Below are 22,623 nucleotides of genomic sequence, written 5' to 3'. Positions count from 1 at the left end.
CAAATAATACTTATGAATGATAATTTATTTCAGATTTCCTGGCAAATTTAAACAAAATTTAGGGGAAGATCATGGGTGCTTGGAGGAGTGGCTCAGGAGGCAAGACGGTCTGGGCTTAGAGGAGTATTTAGGCAAAGCTAGGCTACATCCTCAGAACCTTGTATGGAAAAGCACACTTACTAAGCTATGCATACATGGAAAGTTGATGTGAAATGCAGACCTCTCAAATAAGGACTGGATCCTGCAATATGGTCATGTTGGGAGACACTTACTTGCAGTCAATGGGGCTTCATAAATGTTAAGGCAAAAAAGGGGCCATTATGTTTATCTAGTCTGACCTCCTATATAAGACAGTCCAAAGAACCTCACCCGGTAATTTCTGCATCGAGACCATCATGTCTTTTTGAGCTATACCATATCGTTCAGAAGGATATCCAGTCTTGATTCAAAGACTATAAGTGATGGAGAATCCACCACATCCACCTGTCCATACCCATCACGTGGCTGTTGGCAGATATGAAGCGGGCATATCTTTGTTTAATCAAAACCGATTTTGATCCCCCCACCCCCCGGGTGGATCACAGCCAGCTAACATGTTTTTAAAGATGTTAAAGCATGCCAATAGTAGGTGATAAAACATTTTTAAACATCATCAAATTAAAACTTGTTAGCTTACACGTTTTTTGGGGTTTTTTTTTTAAATTGCCTAGTTTAGACAGGACCTAAAAGACCACACCGCTCCAGTAACATATCACTCTGGGGTGATGGCTCAGTACTGACTCATAGAAACGTGCTGCCTTCTGAATCAACAACCCACTTCCTGCAGGATCCTCTCCAATTTGGAGTATCCTACCCAAATCCAAACCTTGACCTGGGTTGACCCCGCTTAAGTTTGTGAGAACTGAAGAGATCACTATAAGCACTGAGGGATTAGCAGTGGCTGTGGTAGCAGAGAGAGACATTTGACACATCGTAGTTCAGGATTAATTCTAATATAGAGCAACTGGTTAAATAAGAAAATCTAATCTTTATGTAAAATTTGACAGTATAACAGCTTGCCAGTGTTTGCCTGGAAATCACACCCTGTTAGAAGGTGGTGATCCTGCTGGAAATGGTTTTGTGAGTTTTGCTGACTCACTGGGCCAGCTGGTTCGTTACCTCAGCCAGCTATGTGGGAGGTGGAAGAAGCCCTCAGGCAAAGCATGTGTGTGTGTTCGTGAAGGATAAATGGGTATTGAGAGAGAGAACCCTAAACGCAGCCAAGTCTGAGCAGAAGGCTTAAGATGGGGTTTCATCTAATAGTATTTTGAACTTACCTATCTGTTAATAAACCAAACCAAAAGAAGAATGATTTTCGTTTGACTTTTGAGTTCTGTTTGACTGGGATGTGGACACCATCTACTTAAAAACAGCCATTTTCAGAAGAATGGCATTACTGTTTTCTTTTTTAGATACACATTTTCTTTTCATTCATAGATATAGATGAATGCCAGCAACGTCATCTATGCACAAATGGGAACTGCAGAAACACAGATGGGTCTTTCAGATGTATTTGTAGCCAGGGTTACACATTATCATCTATGGGAGACCAGTGTGAAGGTAAGTATGTGACTTAAACTACTGATGGATTTTTTTCAGTGAAATCCTGAGTATTCCAACCATAAGCCCAACCACTTCTGAGGATGGGAAAGAAAGATACGTTTTTCTCCTCCTCTCCTCAGTTTTTTACTATCCTGTTGATGGTCCCTGTCTACACGACCAGATAGCTCATGTATTCTCACGCACACACAGTTTCTGTCCCCTGCACCTGTGGCTCCAAGGCGAGGAAACAAATTTGATTGTTCCTTTTGAATAAGGAAATCTCGTAATTGCTCAAATTCCAAAACAGAGGCCTGCAGGGACGTGCGCAGGAATAAAAATATGGCTGTTTTTGGAGGGGCACTTTCTGGGTCCCCCCTCGGCCAGAGGAGCTGGCTCTCCCACTTACCCCCCTGTGGCTGGAGAAGCTGGTTCTCCCTGCTATGGTCCTGGGTGGTGGAGCTGACTTTCCCCACTGTAGCCTGTGGAGCTAGCTCTCCTCCCCTACCCCCACATCCCTGCAACCAGTGGAGCTCACTCTCCCCTGGTGGCTAGAGGAGCTGTCATCTCCCAGCCCGGCCCAGGATTGAAGGAGCTTACTGCCCCGACCCCAGCAGAATTCTGTGTCCCTGTTGATTTGGGGGGGGAGGAGGACTGTGCCCCTGCTTGGCCCCACCCCCCTCCCTGTTGCTCATGCCCCTGGAAGCCTGTATTCATGTCTGCTTACAAATGCTTCTGCCAGCATGGAAAGTCCACCTAGGGTGCTGCATGGGTTACATCTGTTTCTGTGGCTGGTATGGGGGCCTGCAGCCAAAGACCACAATCCCAAACATCAGCAGCATTGGCAGGGTGGCCTGGGTTAGCTCCAGGGGAGCCTAGTGGTAGTACCCTGGGGAGGAAAGCAATATAAACGCTACCTGCCCTTCCCGAGAGGTGAATACTTACGGAGCTCAGCAGCCTCTACTATCTCAGAAGTGCAATAAAATGATCTTCCCATCTTTTTGGGAATATCCCAAATAAGATGATTTTGTGCTTAATGTTAGCAAACTAATACAATAATTAATTCAGGTATATTCCCTGACCTTGCTTATTCTTATTGCTTCATGACATTCTTATATAAGCTTTATCTCAAGAAAACTTTCAGAAGGTGACCCAGCGGGGCTCTCTCCAGGCCTCAGGAACACTGGTTCCTGTTTATCTTAGAGACAAGCCCTCAGATGGTCATGCGCTTTAGAGTAGGGAAAGACACAAGGAGGGCCACAGTCTTCCAAACACTTCTTCACATACGACTCCTAGGTCTTTAAGTCTCATGTATAGAACAAGATTGCACAAGAAGGAGCTTTGGGGAATTCTCTGAAGGGCCTAGAACCAAATAAAACAGCCAGAGTAATGTGAAGATACCATTTTCACAATGCTTTGATACCTCTGTTGGTGGAAAAAAGTAGCCCAGGTAGATAATCATAGGATCTTCCTTTCACTAGGATACCAGCTTCTCTTGCAGTTCATAAAATCCAATGTTTTAAGAAATCAAAGAAGAAACTCTCTTATTTATTTTGGGTTCTTGCACTCCGATTGTAGGAACGATGAACAGTTAGAACATAAGAAGGGAAGTTTGTGGCATATGTTACGATTAATAAATTTCCACTTTGAATCAATTTGGCAGAAAACATTTTCTTTTTGTGGGGCTTTGCACTTATTAAGTGCAAGGGAGTTGTTAATTTTTTCACATTCTCCTAGTCAAAGTTAATTACCATTTTAATAAACTACCAGTATTTCAGTTGAAAATATTATGTAAATATAAAACACATTCATGTGAAATCTAATATGTTTATCAAGAGTTCACATAACGTCAACAGCATTAAATGCAATTTTATCTGAAATAAGATCTTTCACATATTCAAGAAAGCTCTGTTTTTTTTTAAAAAATCCCAGTGACGGCTAGGCCTTTAGTGCACATTCAGCCAGACTGTCCAAAGACAAGTTCAGAAGGAGCCATATATTCTTTTGTTGGATTCATGTCCAAATGGAAAAGGCAGCATAATTTTGATCTGCTAAAAAGTCATGCATAAAAGGTCAGAATAATCAAAAACCATCATATAAAGCTGTTTATTTTCTGTAATAAAACATCTTCTTGTAGACTCATTGAATTAAGAGGCAGAGTACTGGGGCTGTAGGGAGATCTTGCCTGTATTTTATTTTCTTTTGCTTTCTGTTTTTCCCTAAAACTAGTGAGGCACAATCATAAAATATTAAATGGCTTCCCTTGCAGTAGTGGAATAAAGTGTTTATATAGTATCCATGTAATGTAAGCATTTTTGTTGTTATCACTGCTTCATATATTCCTATAACAAAATAGCTGATTTATTACTTCCTCGCATTTATCAGTATATTTATCATGTTAATTTCACAGTGGTTGAGGCCCTGATTCTCAATTGAGATCTTATCCAAAGCCTATTTAAGTCAATGGAAGTCTTTCCATTGACTTTAAGGACTTTGGATTGGCCCACTAGTGAAAATCAATATAACTCCATTGACTTCAATGGAGCTGTGTTGAATTACACTTGCAGACGATGTGGACCTGAGTGTGAATTCTTAATATCATTCATTACCTGTTTAAAAAAGTTTGTGTGGTCCAGTGGTGTCCAAAACATATAGATTCGGAAAACACCAAAACAAGTACCAGGGCATGAATGCAACACAATTTACAAAAGATAACCAGGCAACATAGTTCCTACAATTTATACAGTGAGCATAGAATCCTGCATATCCATGTGGGACAGATTACATAACATGGGCAGCATTCATTTATAAAAACTGTTTTGAGTGGGACTACAGCATCCTACTGAATGACAGAAGATTAGTTTGTATTGTTTGCATGTCATGGAATGTACAAACTTTAATACTGTATAGAAATATTAGGGGCAAAGTCTGAGATGTGACTGTGTAGGCAGGGAAATTAGAGACACGCTACACTTAAACATTTTTTTCTTTAAATATAGTAAATATAAGCTGTTACCTCAAGTTGATAGACTAGTATTAAATATGTCACTCTTAAGTGTTTATTCAATTTTGAAATTGTACAATTTTTTGGCAATGGTTTGATTTCAGACATTAATGAATGCCTTCAAGACAGTGACATTTGCCTTAGAGGAAACTGCATGAATACTAAAGGGTCTTATGAGTGCACTTGTCCAGATGGCTTCCAGCAGATGGCCAACAGGGGATGTCAAGGTATAGTCTGGGTTGGGTTAGGATACCTGATGAATATTATAAATTATAATATAAAAGAGAATCCCAAATCAACAGGATTACAAGCACCTTCTTACCCTTCTCTTCTTGTCATAAACAATCATTTGCTATGCCACAGACAGACTTCACTAGACACTGAGAAACTTCCAACAGGCATAGTCTCAGCCTTCCTATCATGTGGTAGGAATTCTTTATAAACCAACATAGGTTTAGAGTTGTTGTGTCTTCCCAAATCTTGAGAGAGAAGATTTATTTTGATAGCACAGGTTATGCTGAAAATTACAACAAATCATTTTATGCCTTTTTATAAGTAATGTAGATCTGTTAAGTACAAGATTTAAAACATACAACAGGAAGCCAAAGATAAAACAAAAAATAAGACTACTCAATTATGAACATTTATTTATATCTTGCTATAACTAATAGTTCCACATGAGAAAGACAATGAATATTCACAGGCAAAAAATGTATTAGCCAGCAATTAAGGTTGAAAGGATTTATCCCTTTGAACAGAATACTATTAAAAAGGTTTTTCTCAAAGAACATATACGTTTGAAAGTCTTGATAGTCAAAGTTTAAGTAAAACAACTTAGCAAAAACAGCCCAAATCATTTGACAGTATGCAAATACACCGTTAAAATCACTCAGAGATCCTTAACTCAGCCCCCATAACATGGTTAACTTTCCATTTTCTCTTCATTGTTCCCTTTGTACTATCTCTGGAAGCATTTATTTTGGTTTCCAAGAGTTTTTTCTCACAGCATTAGGACATCCCCAGAAGATAGTTAGGGACAACTTACTTTCCAAAGATATTGTACTGACCTTACCAACACGAATATCCCATTTTAGCTTAATCATTTTTATAAGAGCTTTAGGAAGTTTATATTTGGGCTGTCAATATCTTACATTTGGAGACAATATTGTACTTGTTGATTTTGAGTAGTACAGTATAGTGCGAATTGGTTTTAGAGTGTTGTGCCCAGGGACTAGGAGATTTGTATATGGTAATATGCTAATTCTGTGTCCAAAGACATTTCTGTAATTCGTGCGATATGTAGTGGCTGTGAATCGTGTGGAATGACTGTGCTTTTTATATAATTAAGCATAAGTATTGTAGCCAATGGAAACCAAACAAGGTGGCCGGAATCTAAGCAAAACTGTATAGTTATGAGCAAGGCTGCGAGTCTGGCCTGGAAGTCACAGATTCCGTGACTTCTGCAGCTGCAGTTGCCATTGCAGCTGACCTCAGAGTGGCCGGAGCAGAGGCCCCGTGGTGGCCCTAGAGGCCATTGGAGAGCAGACCCTGGGGGCCTCAGAGGAGCAGGCAGCCGGGGGCAGTCAGCTCCTGCTACCGAGCAAGAGGCAGCTGTTAGTGCCCCCAGACCTCTAAAGAGCAGTGGTGCCCTGGGAGCAGCTAAGATTTTGTCAGCCGTATTTATAGTAAAAGTCACAGACGGGTCAGGAGCCATGAATTTTGTTTATTGCCTATGACCTGTCCATTATTTATACTAAAAATATTCATGACTAAACCTTAGCCTTAGTTATGAGTAATTGTTGCCATCTTGGTCCCAGGCTGTTATAGAGACAAAGTGGGTGAGGTAATATCTTTTATTGGACCAGCTTCTCTTGGGAAGAGAGAGATGCTTTGGAGCTACAAAGAGCTCTTTTTCGTGTCTGGAAAAGGAACTCCCAGCGTCATGGCAAAATGCAAGGTGGAACAGATTGTTTAGCATAAGTAGTTAGCACATATTGCAAGGGACCATTCAATATAGAGTGGCCTGTTAACACCTATGCATTGGACAAAAAGAGGGGGTTAGTGGATTACAGATTGACATAATAAACCATAAATCCAGTCTCTCTGTTCAGTCCATGAATGTTAGTGTCTAGCAGAGTAATGATTTTAAGCTCCCAATGTGACCCCCTTTCACAAACCAATCACTCTTTTTCTGACCTATCAGTTCTCATTCTCAAAGGAAACCTGCATAACACTTTCAAAAGATGAGTTTAGGAGCTTAAATTCATAATTAGGGCAGGCAGAAAAAATATCTTTACTTGTAAAAACTGAGCAGTGCTGACAACTCTGTATGCACCATCATCTTGAGGACATGCCAAAACTCAAAAGATGCTTTTTGGCTGCAGTATGTAGAAAATCGGCTTATTGGAAACAATGTAAACTTCTGAACTCTGCTGCCCAGACTTTGGACCAGAAGCTCGCTGCATTCTGGGCCCTTTGTGCCACTTGAGCAGCACAGAGGGGCCAGAAAGCAGTCAGATCTGGCGATCTGAGAATTCTCCTGACGCAAGGGAGTTGTCAGCTAGTGCAGAGCTGATGTAGCCCGCCCCTGTACTGCTCCCTGTTCTCCACTTAGCCCCATTGCAGGGACAGAAGTGAAGGGAGCATGACTAGAGCAGAATGTATTCTCTGGCTGTGCTTAGCTGACATATTGGTGTGTAGAATCTGCTTAGCTGGTGGATGTTAGTTCCATATGCTGCTCTAACTTGTGCTTGGGGTCAGGGTGGTGCAATTACTGGTTTCCTGCCAGCCCTCTCTGCCAAACTCCTGTTCAGCACCACAGAAAATCTGACCCTTCACTGTAGTAAACATACTCTACTGATTTAGCACTTTCACCCATAGTTGAAAACGGATAAGGTATGACAACTGAAGCACACTTCTGCTAAGAGGCCATGGGCATTCTTCACATACATGAGAACTGAAACATTTTGACAGTTTAACTGACAGTCATTAACCAATGTAAATAGGTGGTAGTAATATGCCAAACACTAATGCATATTGGAATCAACTGCAAAAGTAATATTTGGGGGGGAGGGTGTTAAAACATTTTACAAGTCTGCTCTGTGTTTTCCAGATATCGATGAATGTGAAGGATCTGAACTCTGTTTGCCACATGGGGAATGTCTGAATACAGATGGTTCTTTCCACTGCATTTGTGAACAAGGCTTTTCAGTTTCTACAGATGGTCAAACATGTGAAGGTGAGAGGAGTAGTGATAATATAGTGAATTTCACCCTGTAGCCATATGCCACAATAAGGATTTCATGTGGTTTAAGTGAATATGTTGCTAAAAACATTTCAAGCAACATAAATGTTTGTCCTCTTCCTCATTTGAAGCACCTGAAGCTGCCTTAAATTTTTTAAAGAGAATCTAGAAAATTAAATATTAAATGCTATGCTAATGCAATATTGAATGTGCATAGTTAGTCACAAGAAGTTAAGAAATGCAAAAATTAAAGGCAAGGTTCTTACTCATTGATTCTGTGGAACTAGTTGGATGAATAAAGTGGTCACAATTTGGCTGTAAGATTCCAAAACCAACATCAATGTAGCAGCCTTGAACATAAAGCATGTGTTGTTTTATATTCTTGTTTTTCTTGTAAACATATAGCTTAATATTACTGTCATAAAACGTATAGCATGAAACATACAGAACAAGCGGCAAGTTCTGAGTGAATGTTTGTTAGAAACTTAACTTTTGCTTTTCTTGTCTTTTGGTGACTTTAACTGTGCAACCTTAATGCTTTATAATATTTAATAAATTAAATTGCAATGGAAAAGGGAAAGTGGGAGATGGAAGGAGAGAGAGAATGGAATAAAAAAATGGAAAAAGGTGAGGGAGAAGCAAGAAGACACACAGCTATAAAGTTAGAAAAACTTTAAAATGAATAGCTGGAAGGTGTTTCCTTTATTTTAAAATCCCATGATAGGGGTGGAAGGAGGGAATTGGTCACAAAATGCACATAAATTAGAGGTGGTATTCAGATTCCTGGCAAGTTTTAAGTGTGGCCATTATTGCCACAAATTTAGGCACCTTTAATTTAGGGCTTCTCAAATATATTAGCAGTAAAATCTTAACTTAATGTTTTTAATGTTCTGATTGCTCTATTTGAAACAATAATACCCTGTTTGTAATATGTGTAAAAATACAGACATGGAGGAAATACTTATGCAGTAAAAATAAATCATACTGAAATCATGGTTAATTTTGGTTTGCATGAAGCTATTTTAAAATCTTGTCTTAGTTTTTTAGACTTTTATAAATTTCTTGTCAGACCTACAATCATTCTTCATTAGAATTTTAAATTTTAAACCAAATTCATACATCTCCCTTACCCCCACCCTCTCTCTTGCTCTCACTCACACACACATAGATCTTTTTCATAAATGGTAGTAAAAACAGTTCCAGTAATAACTATGGTGAGAAACATCAACCACAAACCTGGAAAGTTTGCAGATGAGGTGCACCTGGAATTTTTCTTTGTCTCCAGTGTGAGAAAGTGTCCTGTTGCTGATTGAAAGCACACACTTGCCAGTTGTGCTGATCTACTGTGCATAAGGTAAATTTAAAAAAAAATTGTGATCTGTAATACACAGAAAATGTGATTTTTGCCATCAGCAAAAAATAAAAGTTCCACCAACCAGATTAAGAATGGACATTCATATAGATAATGCATATGGACTATTCAATCCAAAAAAGTGTGGAAAATATAGTAACAATTTTTTGGGGAAAAAACCCCAAAATAAAATAATACAAACACAAAAAACCCAGCAGCATCTTGAGAAGCAATTCTAGAGAATGCATGAATAGCGGAAATACTGGATAGACTTCTAAGCAGCTTTGTGTTGGAAACTAGGGGAAATGGATGTCAGACACCAAAGGAGCTTCTGCACTCCAAATATTAATGCTGGAGGCCAGTTAACCCTTGTTTCTCATGGTGCCACCTCTATAGACCTCACCACATTCTCTGCTCGGTGTCCCCCTCTGGCTTCCTGCTTATGATCCTGTGACCCTCATGCACATTCCTGTTTTATCATTTGTTGCCTACCAACCTTACTTGAACCCTGGGTTCAGTAGGTTCTCCCCTTAGCCTGGGCAAGGGGCCTTCAAATGCAGGCAGGCTTGCGCCCACCTACCCCCAGGATTTTAATAGGTACTCACTCCCTGCACTCTGTCACACTCACAATATCATTTTTTATATAACTCATCTAGGGCTCCCATCAGAGAGCATCTACTCAATGTGCTATACAACTATAGTATGAAACATCCCAGATCAAATTCTGCCCTTAGCTATAGTAGTGTAAGCCCACAGTACCTCCATCTGGTGCCTAGACACCATAGTGATGGGTACAAGAGGAATTATTTTAAATAGATGAGGTTAAACTGGAGTCGACTAGATTAGGTTAGACAGAAATCGGTGAGTTACTCCGAAGTCACACTATTCAGAATCTGATCCTAAAACATCAGTCTATTCGGGGCTGTACAAAGACGCTTGCTGCAGTGGAGAGGCCCCCTGCTTGGTTACTGTATTCACTCCTCCTCTCTCCTCTCTCCCGCCACCTCCCCCCTTGTGAAAAATATACCAGTGGGGAAAACTCAAATACGTTTTGGCTCATGTATACGTGCTGTAGTAGTAGCTAATAATGGCAATGGGATATTGCTGTACTACCATGAAGAGATGTGAGCCAAATATTTATCTGATATGGCACCAACTATATTGTCAGTGCTTAGTAATTAATCATAGCATGAACTGAAAGAGCCATACTCTTCTTGCCATTAGAATAACCTCATCAGGTAGAGAGGAGACAGTGTATCTGATGAGTTTTGGCAGTGGGATGCATTTTTATGATCTCAAACGATGAGAATACTTCAAAGTTCTTTCCTCCAGAATCCAGATTGCTAAAATTATTTGTGTAAAATTGTGACATGGTTTATGGACTCCATCCAGCATTTGGCAGGGAAAGGGTTAAATGTCTTCAATCTCTGAACAAGAATACTATCGTGGGTGTCTTCCTCACTGTAGAGCGTAATGAAGAACTCAGTCAGGGAGGTTTAAACTGAACACACTATACTAAAAGAACATAACCAAACCTCATGTTAAAGGAACATTATCAAGGATGCAAAGTCAAGCACTCAAAAAATTAGGAAATGCCAGAATTAAACAACATAAGAATGGCCATACTGGGTCAGACCAATGGTCCATCTAGCCCAGAATCCTGTCTTCCAACAGTGGCAAATGTCAGGTGCTTCGGAGGGAATGAACAGAATAGGTAATCCTTAATTGATCCATCCCGTCCACCACTCCCAGCCTCCAGCAACAACCTCAACTAAATAAAAGCAGTAATTACTAGTTTTAGGAGTCCCACAGAAACAGTGAGCCACTCTGGCCTGGTCTGCGCCAGTTAATTAACCAGCACTGTTCCCAGAGATGTGGTGACATCATTCATGATGATGTCATGTGGTACAAAGTTAATCTTCATTATAAACAAAAAGCCAGATTTTTAACCAAATAAAAAATGATGAAATCAGAAGATTTATTTCCAGGTGTCTAAATATGTTTATAAACAATGGAGAATAACATATAAAGTATAAAACCCATTAACCATGCACCACAGCTAACTGGAGGCGTATATGAGGTGCAGATCTGGCTGTATATTCTGCACTGGGAAAAGTACTTTAATAACTTGGCTAAGCAAGGCAGTTTATCGTCTCCTGAAGCAGCAGTAATCCTTTTCATTTATAATTGGCTGCTGTATGCAGCCATTTTAATTTAAAAAATAATAAAAATAGAGAGGTCTAAAGCTGATAGAAGCTTTTAAGCAGACACCAATCACTTTAATTCTAATTTTTGTATATCCATCATTTTCAGAATTCAGTTTCACATAAAATTAAAAAAATAAAAAGAACAGAAACAAAAAGAACTTATAACATTCCAGGTACTGTGAGAGAATGTGGGTTCCAGCTGCAGAAACTACCGTTCACACTAGTTGCCTTTGTGAATTTTACTTCTAGATAAGTGAGTGAGAATAGCTGTTTATATCATCAGAGTTGGGACTAAGGAAATTTTGCTTTAGTTATCTGGAAAGAAGATTTTCCATATCTCTGGCTTGTTTTCCTACAAGTTCAAATGTTTCTGAAAAGTTAAAAACAACAACATAAAATGATTAAGGAGCTTGTGTGGTTTAATCCTGGTCTTGAGTCTTTATGGCTACTGGCCAAAGTAAACTGCACAGCTGTGTAGAATAGACTATACCCTCTTCTAAGGAGTAAATCAAACCTTTGTAGTAGCTGTGGTATTCCATCCCTGCCCCTTTCCTAGGAGGTGAATCTGGTGATCAGGCTTGGTAGAGTTTCCTAATAAGGAGACTCTTGGAAGTAACACTGGGAGACTCATTGGCTTTCCATTGAGTTTGTTGAGATTCTTGCAAAGGTTCTTCCCTAGCAGACGGTCAGCCAGCTGTGGTAATAAGACAGGGCAGCATCCTCAGTGCTATGTAGCAGTACTGCTGTGATACTCAAGCTTCTACTCTGGCTCTAGTAGCTTTCAGTTCTGTCCCCTGCTCCACCCACAGTGCCTCTTCCAGGAACTCTTCCAACCTCTCCCACTCTCTGCCTCAAGAACCTCAGCTTCCCCAGTCACACCTAGTAGCCCCCGACACCTCTAGGTGCTACCATAATACGTCTGTATCTTTGTCTGTCAGAGCTCCCCACCCCCTCTGCTCCTTCCCTACTCCACTCAGTATCTGTTATCCCTTCGAGCTGTCTGGGTACTTCCGTGAGGAATAGAACTTTCTAAAACAAACCAAAAATATGGAAATTCACACACAAAAACACTATATTGTGTATCAGTTAAGGCTGTTGTGCACACAAAATACCTACCACAAACCTCAAAATTGAGGAAATGAGAAGTTAAGTGATTAACAGTGTATAGTTTCTACCCTTCTATCACCTTACTACTTGCATAGCTATTGTTCATCACAGACCACACATCACAGCCTTAACTGTGCCTTTGCTGAGAAGAGGAGGTTGTGGGAACGAGGTGCAGGAACTCTGGCACTCCTATGGGGCCACAGGTATGGCCCACTAAATGTGCAAATGAATTCTTCCAATGTAATGTACAGAGGCCACCATCACAGACCACCAGACCCCAATTTAAATAATAATCTACAGAGAAGTCAGAAACTCCATCTTTGACCTGTCAAAAGTAAACCCAGAATAAGTTCATGGCACTCTCCGAAATGAGCCACCTTTTTGGTGAACATTTAAGTTACCTAGCAAGCTTCAACAACCCTCTCTCACATGCTGAAGTCGATGGACTGGAATCCTCGCCATCCTATATCCACTCTGACACTGAGGCTAAAACAGTGACCCAGAACTTGAATGGAAAACAGAGGAACCTCTTCCTTAAGCCAGAGATGTCCATCACCACATGGAGTAGTCACCCAGCAATACTTCACATGGCCATCTAAACCCTATATTCATAATTCTAGTTATTCTAACTGCCCTCTCACTATTAATATTATTATTACTTAATATAAGTATTATGGGAGTACCTAGAGGTCTCAGCCAAGATTGTGGCCCTATTGTGCTAGGCACTATACGGTTCAAACTTTTACAATCTGAATAGAATTCAATGAGATTTAAGCATATGCCTAAAGTTAATCTCATCTTTAGGTGCTTTCCTGAAAACAATGTTTCCCTTCATTTGGATTCAAGTGCTTTGCTGAGTAGGTATAGGCTTAAGTACATGCTTAAAAGTTTTGCTGATTTGGGGTATTCCTTTTAAAGATCTTAGTTATTCAGGGTCAGTTCTGCACTCATTACTCAGGCAAAATTCTTACAGATTTCAGATTGGTAGGAGTTTTGATTAAGGAATGCAGAACTGGTGTTCGATTTTGAAATATATCATAATTATAAAGCTACATTTTAATTGTATAGACATATGGTCTCTTAGTTACTTATGTTCCCTCACTTTTGTCACCATGTAGCAAGAGGTTTGCCCATTACAAACCACATGCTTTACAGGGTGATTAAAGCAACAAATGCCCTTTCCGGCTGTAAAACAGGAGGCCTTTGAGTGAGCTGTCTAGACAAGGAAAAATATTTGGTGGTTGGACCCTCTCTGTAGGTTCCCAGTCACTCACTGTATGAGTCAGTCATGTTCAGACTGTGTACTTTTTAAAACAAAATCATCCTCTGTGGATGTGTTATATATTTAATTAGGATACTTGTTGCAATGATGGATTTTGTTTTTGTTGCTTTTCAGTCAATGACCTCATTTTAACTTTTGCGAACAGAGTTATATGATCCTTTCCCATCTCTTTTCTTTAATATATAGCTATTAAGAGAAAAAGATACTGTGATTTATATACATTTTAAAATCCCTACTTCTTGTTGTCTTTGTGTAGACTTTTAATAGGATAACTGTTCTATGGCTCAGGAATCACTGTTGTGAAACTGTAATTGGCCACTGGAAATATATGCAATACATTGCTCTGTATTGTTTTATACACTTGGCTCTCAATCTTGTGTTCCTTACTCAGATAGAATTCTCATTTGACCTGAATGGAAGTTCATCTGAATAAGGATCATGACCTTTTTCTGTGGCCACATGTACAAACCACAACATGAGGTTAACAAATAAAATAAAAAGATCTAATTCTCAGTAGCAAGAAGAGACCATCGAAAAGTGCATCCATTTATGCATGTATGTTGCGTGTCTCATAGTACACTTGCTTTTGTTTTTCTGCTGGAAGAATTGGAATGCAAGACAAGTTTTGACCTCTCAACTTTGATAATGTTTCTTTAACACTATAATACGGACACACAAATTGGCTACTCTTACTGCTCTATTAATTTTACTGATTTTTTTCCATGGTGTTGAACAGTTCAATAACTAATTATTTCACATCAGATTTCCATTCCTATTGCTACATTCAGTTCCTGTGATATAAATGTATTAATTATAGTATTCTTTACCATTTTCAAGATTAATTACTGCAGTATTTTTCCTTCATCTGTTTAATAAATCAAGATAAAAAGAATTATATTAAAAACATTTATTGGCAAAAATCAATCATCTATTGACTAACCACTGATAAAGTTTTATTATCTCATGTTTCTGAGTAATATTACCTTCAGTAGTAAATATTCTTGTGGACATTCCAAGCTACAGGTGAAAAAAATTATACCAAATACAATCGTAAATATAACAAGAAAAGTATTCCTAAATTTCAGTGCAATGTTGGGAATATTACATTAGCATAAGTATATATTTTACACGTTTTATACAGATTCTAAGTTACATACATTAACAGAGAGTTTAATTAAACATTGGAACATTTTAGGAAGAAAAGTGGTAAATTGTCCACCACTTGGAGTTTTTAAAACAAAATTAGGTGTCTTTCTAAAAGATATGTTCTAGTTCCACCACAATGTATTGGGCTTGGTGCAGGAATCACTGTGAGGAGTTCTATGGCCTGTGTTATACAGGAGGTCAGACTTGATGATCAGAGTAATCCCTTCTGGTCTTAGAAGTCTGAGTGAGGCTCTCACCCCTGCTCCAGTCCTTGTGCCGTGTAAAGAGGCCAGAACAGCATAAAGGGGCTCTGAAGGCCCTAGATCCAGCTGAGGAAGAATTCCTTCAGAAAACCATCTGAGGCAGACAACCAAAGGCTGTTCTCTGAGTACCCCTTTACAAGACTCTGAATAGAGGGAGTGCTGCGGGGGGAGTGGGGCGATGGGTGTGTTGAATAGAACCATAGCCTGTAGCACTGCAGAGATTCTGAGTAGTACTACTGCTGTAGGCATGCAGTGAAATGCTGCCAAAAGTTAGGCAGCCATTGAGGGGCTGTGACCAAGTGACTCAGAGACCTTAGACTTCCTTGACTCCTTTCAATTGGACTTTAGACCTGGATATTTTTAAGAACCTTCATTGATATCATTGCTCAATGATCTCTTTCAGGAGATGAGCAAGGCATGTCTTTTCTGATTCTTTTAGGCCTTTGCTATTGCAAATGATGAGGTGTTGTTGACATAACTGCAAACGCTGGGAGAGGTAGACTGAGCTGCACTTGAATGACTCCATGCTTTCCTTTCTGAGAGATACCAAAGAGTAGCATTGTGGAAATGCTTTTCTGTCCAAAAGGCTCTCTTACATGGGGTGGTAAAAGATTCTGTTCTGTCAACTTTTCAGCTTAATGAATATGTAAGGCCTCTCGTGGAGATAGCGAAAATGAGTGCCATCAATTTGAGGTTGATTGGGAATGAAATGTTGAATCTCTATGCCCAGTTTCTTTCTTTTTTTTTTTTTTTTTTTTTTTTTTTTTTTTGAGTCCTTCTGTAATTTACTTTTTCTCAATTTCTGTATGGTTTAATGTGCATAACTAATTTCACATATTGCTACAGCCTAGAATTGGCACATTTTATAAATATAAAAGAATCATTTCATCCACCACTGAAATGCAGCCACCTCAGTAGCAGAACGCTGAAGGTGTTTCACAGTGGATTAGCATCATTACTCAACATTTATGATAGCTTTTAGAAATGCAATGCATATATAACTTCTCCACTGGAAATTGCAAGGCTAATTTAGGATGGCAGAATGTAATAAGCCAAATTGGGATTTAGCCAGGATGCTGGGGTTAAGATTCTTACTCCTGAAAAACATGCCATGAGATCTTTAATAACCACAAGTGGTCAGGACTTTGGTTTTAGGTCTTATTCCAAATGGAAATTAAAATAATATATTCACAGTACTCATAATACATTTATGATAACAGACTATTCTGTGCCACAAGCAGCCTCCTTATAGGCTGATGTGGCAACTGAGTGGACAATCAGAGAGCAGACTTACTCAGCACAGGATGCTAGGATGCTCATTACGGAGGGCAACAAACCAGAAATAGGAGCTACACACTAAGACCTCAATTCTGAAAATACTTCGGTACCTTAAAAACTTGACACAACTTGAGTAAAATTATTCATATGTCTAAATCTACAAAATTAGTGCATAAAGGCCCGATCTGCAAATCCTTGCTACTAGCACCTGTGCAGAAGGCCAGCATAAGGTGTGTGCAACACTTAAGTCCCATTTATGCCCTCAAAAGCGCATGCTTATTGATTTCAATGGGATTTAAATACATTCTTAAAGCTAAGCATGTGCTTTGCTGAATTGGGGCCTCAGTGTGCTGGCTTTCTGCATAGGCATGAACTTCATCCATATTGTTTACTATTTAATACTAAAGTGATGGACACCATAAAAAAACTAAAAGAGAAAGTTCCCTTTATGTCAGTTGTATTATTTCTGGTGATATTTGTTGGATCAGGCTCTAATACTGTAGAGAGAGAAACAGCCAGAATTTGCCAGTCCTGCATAAGATGTTGCCCATAAAATTAAATTTAGGGAAGTTATTGTTTCATTGTTTGTCTATCTGCATGCAGTTTTTGTACTAGAGTAAATCTGAAGCAGAATGTACATCGCAATTATTATATTGTTCTAGAAAAATGTACTTTTGTAAGTTAATCATTTGCAGAGTATTAGCTAATTAATAATATTTTTGTTTCTTGTCCTTTGTTTCCCTTAACATGTATAGATATACTAAGTATATCTACTTCTAGAGATGTAATTGTCTACCTGACAAACTGCCTGTGTATCATGTCTGTCTGATATTGAAATGTCTTATTTCCAGATGTTGATGAATGTGTTAACAGCACTCTGTGTGGCAGTCATGGGTTCTGTGAAAATACACCTGGTTCCTACCGCTGCCTCTGTTACCAGGGGTATCAGGACCCACAGGATGGGCAAGGGTGTGTGGGTAAGTTTTTAGATTTTATAATCAGTACTGCATCACTCAAGTGAGGAAAAACCGGTTTCCAAGGAAAATTTATTTCTTCCTAAAATTATTTTGTCTTGTATCATTTTGTTTTAAATTTGCACCATTTCAGAGTAGGATTCACATATGCCTTGCTCACTAAGCCCTATATACCATGTGAATACTTACTGTGTATCCTTTCAAGGAGAGCCTGTTTTTAGGATTGGAATGGAAACCAGCAGCAAATAAGCTGAGCCACACATTTTATCTATTTTTTTAAAAAACCCCACTATTTCTGCAAATGTCAGGCCATTCACAAATATAAATCATAATGGATTGAATTTAATACTTCATCTTATTTAAATGCAACATCTGTTTAGTCTCTTAGTTGAATAGCCAGAACTCTACTACCTCCTACAGGAAATATAGTCTGGTATGTGGTACAATCCGTCTGAATTAGACAGCACACCTTCTTAGGCACAGTGTGTTTGAACAAATTTTTAACATTAGCTCCAGGCTCCAGGAAAGAAACCTATCACTGTGAAAAGATACGAGAAGTTCATAAACGTGTAAATACTGTAGATTTCTCCAGTGAGCAATAGATTTCCAAATCTGTTGTTAGTGATGGTTAGACTTGAGCACCATCTGAGGCAGCACAAGTTTCTAATATAAAATTAATACCAGATCAAAAAAAGGCATTCATTAAGCAATTTCTTCACACTAGATTCAGGATGAAACACATTAACCAGTAACACTGAGCTGAATGAAAAAAGAGAGGAATGAAAGAGTGGCAAAAGTTTTTTTTATATTTGGTAAAAAATATTTTACTGAAATCCACAGAAGCCATAAAGCCAGCATAGCTGGCTCCAGTGCCATCCATCCTTTACAGCCCTAACATAATGTGGGATAAGGGAGTGTGTTCAGAATTCATGGTGTCCAACTGTCCCCAGCTGATGGGAACCAAGGCCAGGATAGGATAGTAGTGGACATAAAATTACAGAGGTATAACCATAATGTCGAGAAGCTACACAAACAGAAAACTCAATAATAATGGGGAATTTGAACTATCCCCATATTAACTAAGAATATGTCGCCTCAGCCTGGGATGCAGAGATAAAATTTCTAGACACCATTAATGACTGCTTCCTGGAGCAACTAGTCCCCAAAAGGAGACGCAATTGTTGATTTAGTCCTAAGTGGAGCACAGGGTCTGGTACAAGAGGTGAATGTGACTGAACCGCTCAGTAATAGCTACCATAATGTAATTAAATTTAATTACCAAATACCACAATAGCATTTAACTTCAAAAAGGGGAACTACACAAAAATGAGGAAACAGAAACTAAAAGGAACAGTCACTATAGTGAAATGCCTGTAAGCTGTATAGAAACTATCTAAGAACACCATAATAGAGGCTCAAACTAAAAGTAGACCCCAAATCAAAAACAAAGAACAGTAAGAGACCAAAAAGCCACCATAGCTAAATAACAGAGTAAAAGAGGCAGTTAGAGGCGAAAAGGCATCCTTTAAAATTGGAACTGAAATCCTAGTGAGGAAAATAGAAAGGAGTATAAACTCTGGCAAGTCAAGAGTAAAAATATAATTAGACAGACCAACAAAGAATTTGAAGAACAACTTGCAAAACACACAAAAATTAATAGCAAAAAAGCTGCCAAACAGTCAGTGGGGCCACTGGATGATTGAGGAGCTAAAGGAGCACTCGGGAGGACAAGGCTGTTGTGGAGAAGTTAAATTAATTATTTGCATCAATCTTTATTGCAGAGGATGTGAGAGAGATTCCCACAGCCGAGCCATTCTTTTTAGATGACAAATCTGAGGAACTATCCCAGATTGAGGTGTCATTAGGGCAAGTTTTGGAACAAATTGATAAATTTAACAGTAATAAGTGACCAGGACCAGATGGTATCCACCCGAGCTCTGAAGGAACTCAAATATGAAATTGCAGAAATATTAACTGTAGTATGTAACCTATCATTTAAAACATTCTCTGTAACAGCTGACTGGAGGATAGCTAATGTAATGCCAATTTTTTAAAAAGACTTCAGAGGCAATCCTGGCAATTATAGGACAGTAAGCCTAACTTCAGTATAAGACAAATTGGCTGAAACTATAGTAAAGAACAGAATTATCAGACACACAAATGAACACAATACATTGTTGAAGAGTCAGTATGGCTTTTGTAAAGGGAAATCATGCCTCACCAATCTATTGGAATTCTCAGAGGATATGAATGAGCATGTGGACAAGGGCAATCCTGTTGATACAGTGTACTTGGACTTTCAGAAAACTTTTGACAAGATGCCACACCAAAGGTTTTTGAGCAAAGTAGGCAGTCATGGGATATGAGGAAAGGTCCTGTCATGGATCAGCAACTAGTTAAAAGATAGGAAGGACAGAGTAGGAAGAAATGGTCAGTTTTCACAGTGGAGAGAAGTAAGTAGCAGGGTCCCAGAAGGATCTATACTGGGACCTGTGCTGTTCAGCATACTCATAAGTGATGAAAAGAGGGAAAACAATGAGGTGGCAAAGTTTGCAGACGATACAAAATTACTCAAGATAGTTAAATCCAAAGCTGACTGCAAAGACTTAAAAAGAGATCTCACTAAACTGGGTGACTGGATAACAAAATGGCAGATTATATTCAATATTGATAAGTGCAAAGTAATGCACATTTGAAAACATAATCCCAATTATACATACAAAATGATGGGGTCTAAATTAGCTGTTACCACTCAAAAAAGAGATCTTGGAATTATCCCTGGATGGTTCTCTGAAAACATCTGCTCAATGTGCAACTGCAGTTAAAGAAGCCAACAGAATGTTAGGATCCATTAAGAAAGGAATAAGTAATAAGACAGAAAATATCATAATGCCACTATATAAATCCCTGGTACATCCACACCTTGAATACTGTGGGCAGTTCTGGTCTCCCCATCTCAAAAAAGATATATTAGAATTGGAAAAAGTACAGAGAAGGGCAACAAAATGATTAGGGGGTATGGAACAACTTCCATAGGAGAAGAGATTAAAAAGCCTGGGATTATTCAGTTTAGAAAAGAGATGACTGGGTGGAATACAATAGAGATCTGTAAAATCATAAAAGGTGTGGAGAAAGTGAATAGGGAAGTGTTATACATCCCTTCACATAACAAAGGAGCCAAAGGGTCACCCAACAAAATTAATAGGCAACAGGTTTAAAACAAATCAAAGGAAGTATTTTTTCATACAACAACAAGCAGTCAATTTGTGGAACTATGTTGCCATGGGATGTTGTGAAAGCCAAAAATATACCTGGGTTCAAAGAAGAGCTGGTGCTAGTCCATTGGGAGCCTTAAGCAGGAATATTTTGCTACTAAAACAGACAAGTTTTTATAATAAAAAGCCTCACCTTTTTTCAGCTCCCTTTAGCTAGACAACCACAGCTCCTACAAACTTCAAGCTAAACACATACTCACATTCTGATAACATCTCCCAAGTAAGCCAATTGGAAATTTATTCATAAACCATTTTAAATTGTCCTCCCAATTTGGCATAACCTACCCTAGTTCCATGAGTGACTTCTCTTTTTTGTTATCCCCTGCCTTCCTGCACTGTTGTGCTCAGCACATGGCCCCAGGAAGGCAAGCTGGGCAGCAGGGAGGATTGTCGTGTGTGAGATTAGGGCTACTCCAGGAACTGGGGGATGGATATATCCAATTACTCACAATCATACCCAAATACGCAGCCTTACCTGCAACCTCAGAAAAATTATATGTTATCAATGTACAGAGTTTTATTGGCAAAAGTCATGAGTAACTTACAAGTTCTGAGGGCACAGTTAAGTTAGTACATGTATGCACAGTTCTGGAGAACTGGATGTATGCTTTGCAGGTACATGGTAGAAAGGAAAGGGATTTTATTGTGCAGGAGAGGAATCTGAGTCTGTTCTTTGAGTACTTGCTCGTGTCAATTCCAAGCAGGCTGCATGCACAGTCGTCAGAAGGATCTCCTCTAGCAGTACCCATTGGGTCGGTGCAGGTGCCCCCTGGAGTGGTGCCCTCATGATGCTGTATATAGGGCCCTGCGGACCCGCTGCCTCACCAGTTCCTTCTTTTCGCCCGTGATGGTCATTGGAACTTCAGTTATTTTGCTTCTGCAAGCATTTTCCCTGTGTCATTTTATGCAGTTCCTGTAAATAGTTAGAAATAGTTAGTGGTTCTCTAGTTTAAGCAGTTTTTTAGATAAGTGTTAAGTGTTAATTTAAGGGGTGTTTGCCCCCATTTTGGGGACTTCCCTCGCCAAGGTACTGGGGCATGCCTCAGGCCCAAGGCTTCAAGCCCTGTGGATCCTGCCACAAGCTTATGTCAAAAGGCGATCCACATGACTCCTGCTTAGTGTGTTTAGAGGAGTCACACCAGACAGATCACTGCAGGATCTGCAAGAGTTTCTGCCCGAGGAGCGGAAAGGAGAGGATTGTCCACCTCAGGCAGATACTCATGGAGGCAGTTCGCTGTCCACAACCTCTGGACCCAGCACCTAGAACATCCATGTGCAGTGCTCCGGCATCCATCACAGACCCAGTGGCACCAAAAAAGAACTCAGTGCCAAGGGAATCCCGGCACTGGCACTTGCCAGCACCAAAACTCGTATGGCACCATTCCCATTCTCCGGTGCCTCACAAAAAACAGAGGTCCGACAGAGGACACTCACTCACGGTGTGATCGATGGGAAAGGACGCTGGTTCATCGTGCTCCCAGATGCACCTGGCTTCAGGGTCTCCGGCGCACATGGAATCCCTGGCAAAAGAGAGCGAGGTGGAAGAGTTGGATCTCCCTTCCACGCCAGACACATTCGAAGTGGCAAGGGACTTGATTGCCATGGTGGCTCAGTGGAAAGGGCACCAGTCTTATAACCTCCAGCACCGCAGATTGTGGTGACATCTAGAGGCAAGCCTGCAATGATGCGGCGTCAATCATCCTTGCCCAGGCACTGATCACCAGCGCCTCGGCACCAGTCGCCTGCACCTTGGCACTGATCACCCTTTCCTTGGCGCCAGTCACCTGCGCATTGGGCACCAATCTACGCTCCCATCTAGCTCGGCACCACCATGGTCTCTGTGGTCAGAATCCCAATCATTGGACTCGGAGGCAGAGTCCTATACCTCTAAGCAGAGTAGGCGCAGGTCGGGAA

The 22,623-nt window shown here is 39.7% G+C and overlaps 1 protein-coding gene across 1 annotated transcript in view; it reads left to right on the top strand.

Annotated features, from left to right (window-relative positions):
- The window catches only part of LTBP1 (latent transforming growth factor beta binding protein 1), a gene marked incomplete at its 3' end in the record, with an annotated part of 277,622 nt that overhangs the window by 228,099 nt on the left and 26,900 nt on the right, over window positions 1–22,623 (top strand). The window contains exons 19-22 of the mRNA XM_067562644.1: window positions 1,477–1,599; window positions 4,687–4,809; window positions 7,695–7,820; window positions 17,312–17,437. Coding sequence (XP_067418745.1) covers window positions 1,477–1,599; window positions 4,687–4,809; window positions 7,695–7,820; window positions 17,312–17,437 — 498 coding nt within the window. The remainder of the gene's footprint in view (window positions 1–1,476; window positions 1,600–4,686; window positions 4,810–7,694; window positions 7,821–17,311; window positions 17,438–22,623) is intronic.

This window comes from Emydura macquarii, unplaced genomic scaffold (assembly GCF_026122565.2).
Source record: "Emydura macquarii macquarii isolate MOO-44397 ecotype Brisbane River unplaced genomic scaffold, CSIRO-AGI_Emac_v2 contig_2457, whole genome shotgun sequence".
Lineage (NCBI taxonomy): Eukaryota > Metazoa > Chordata > Testudines > Chelidae > Emydura > Emydura macquarii.
This window is presented reverse-complemented; position numbering and strand designations above follow the sequence as displayed.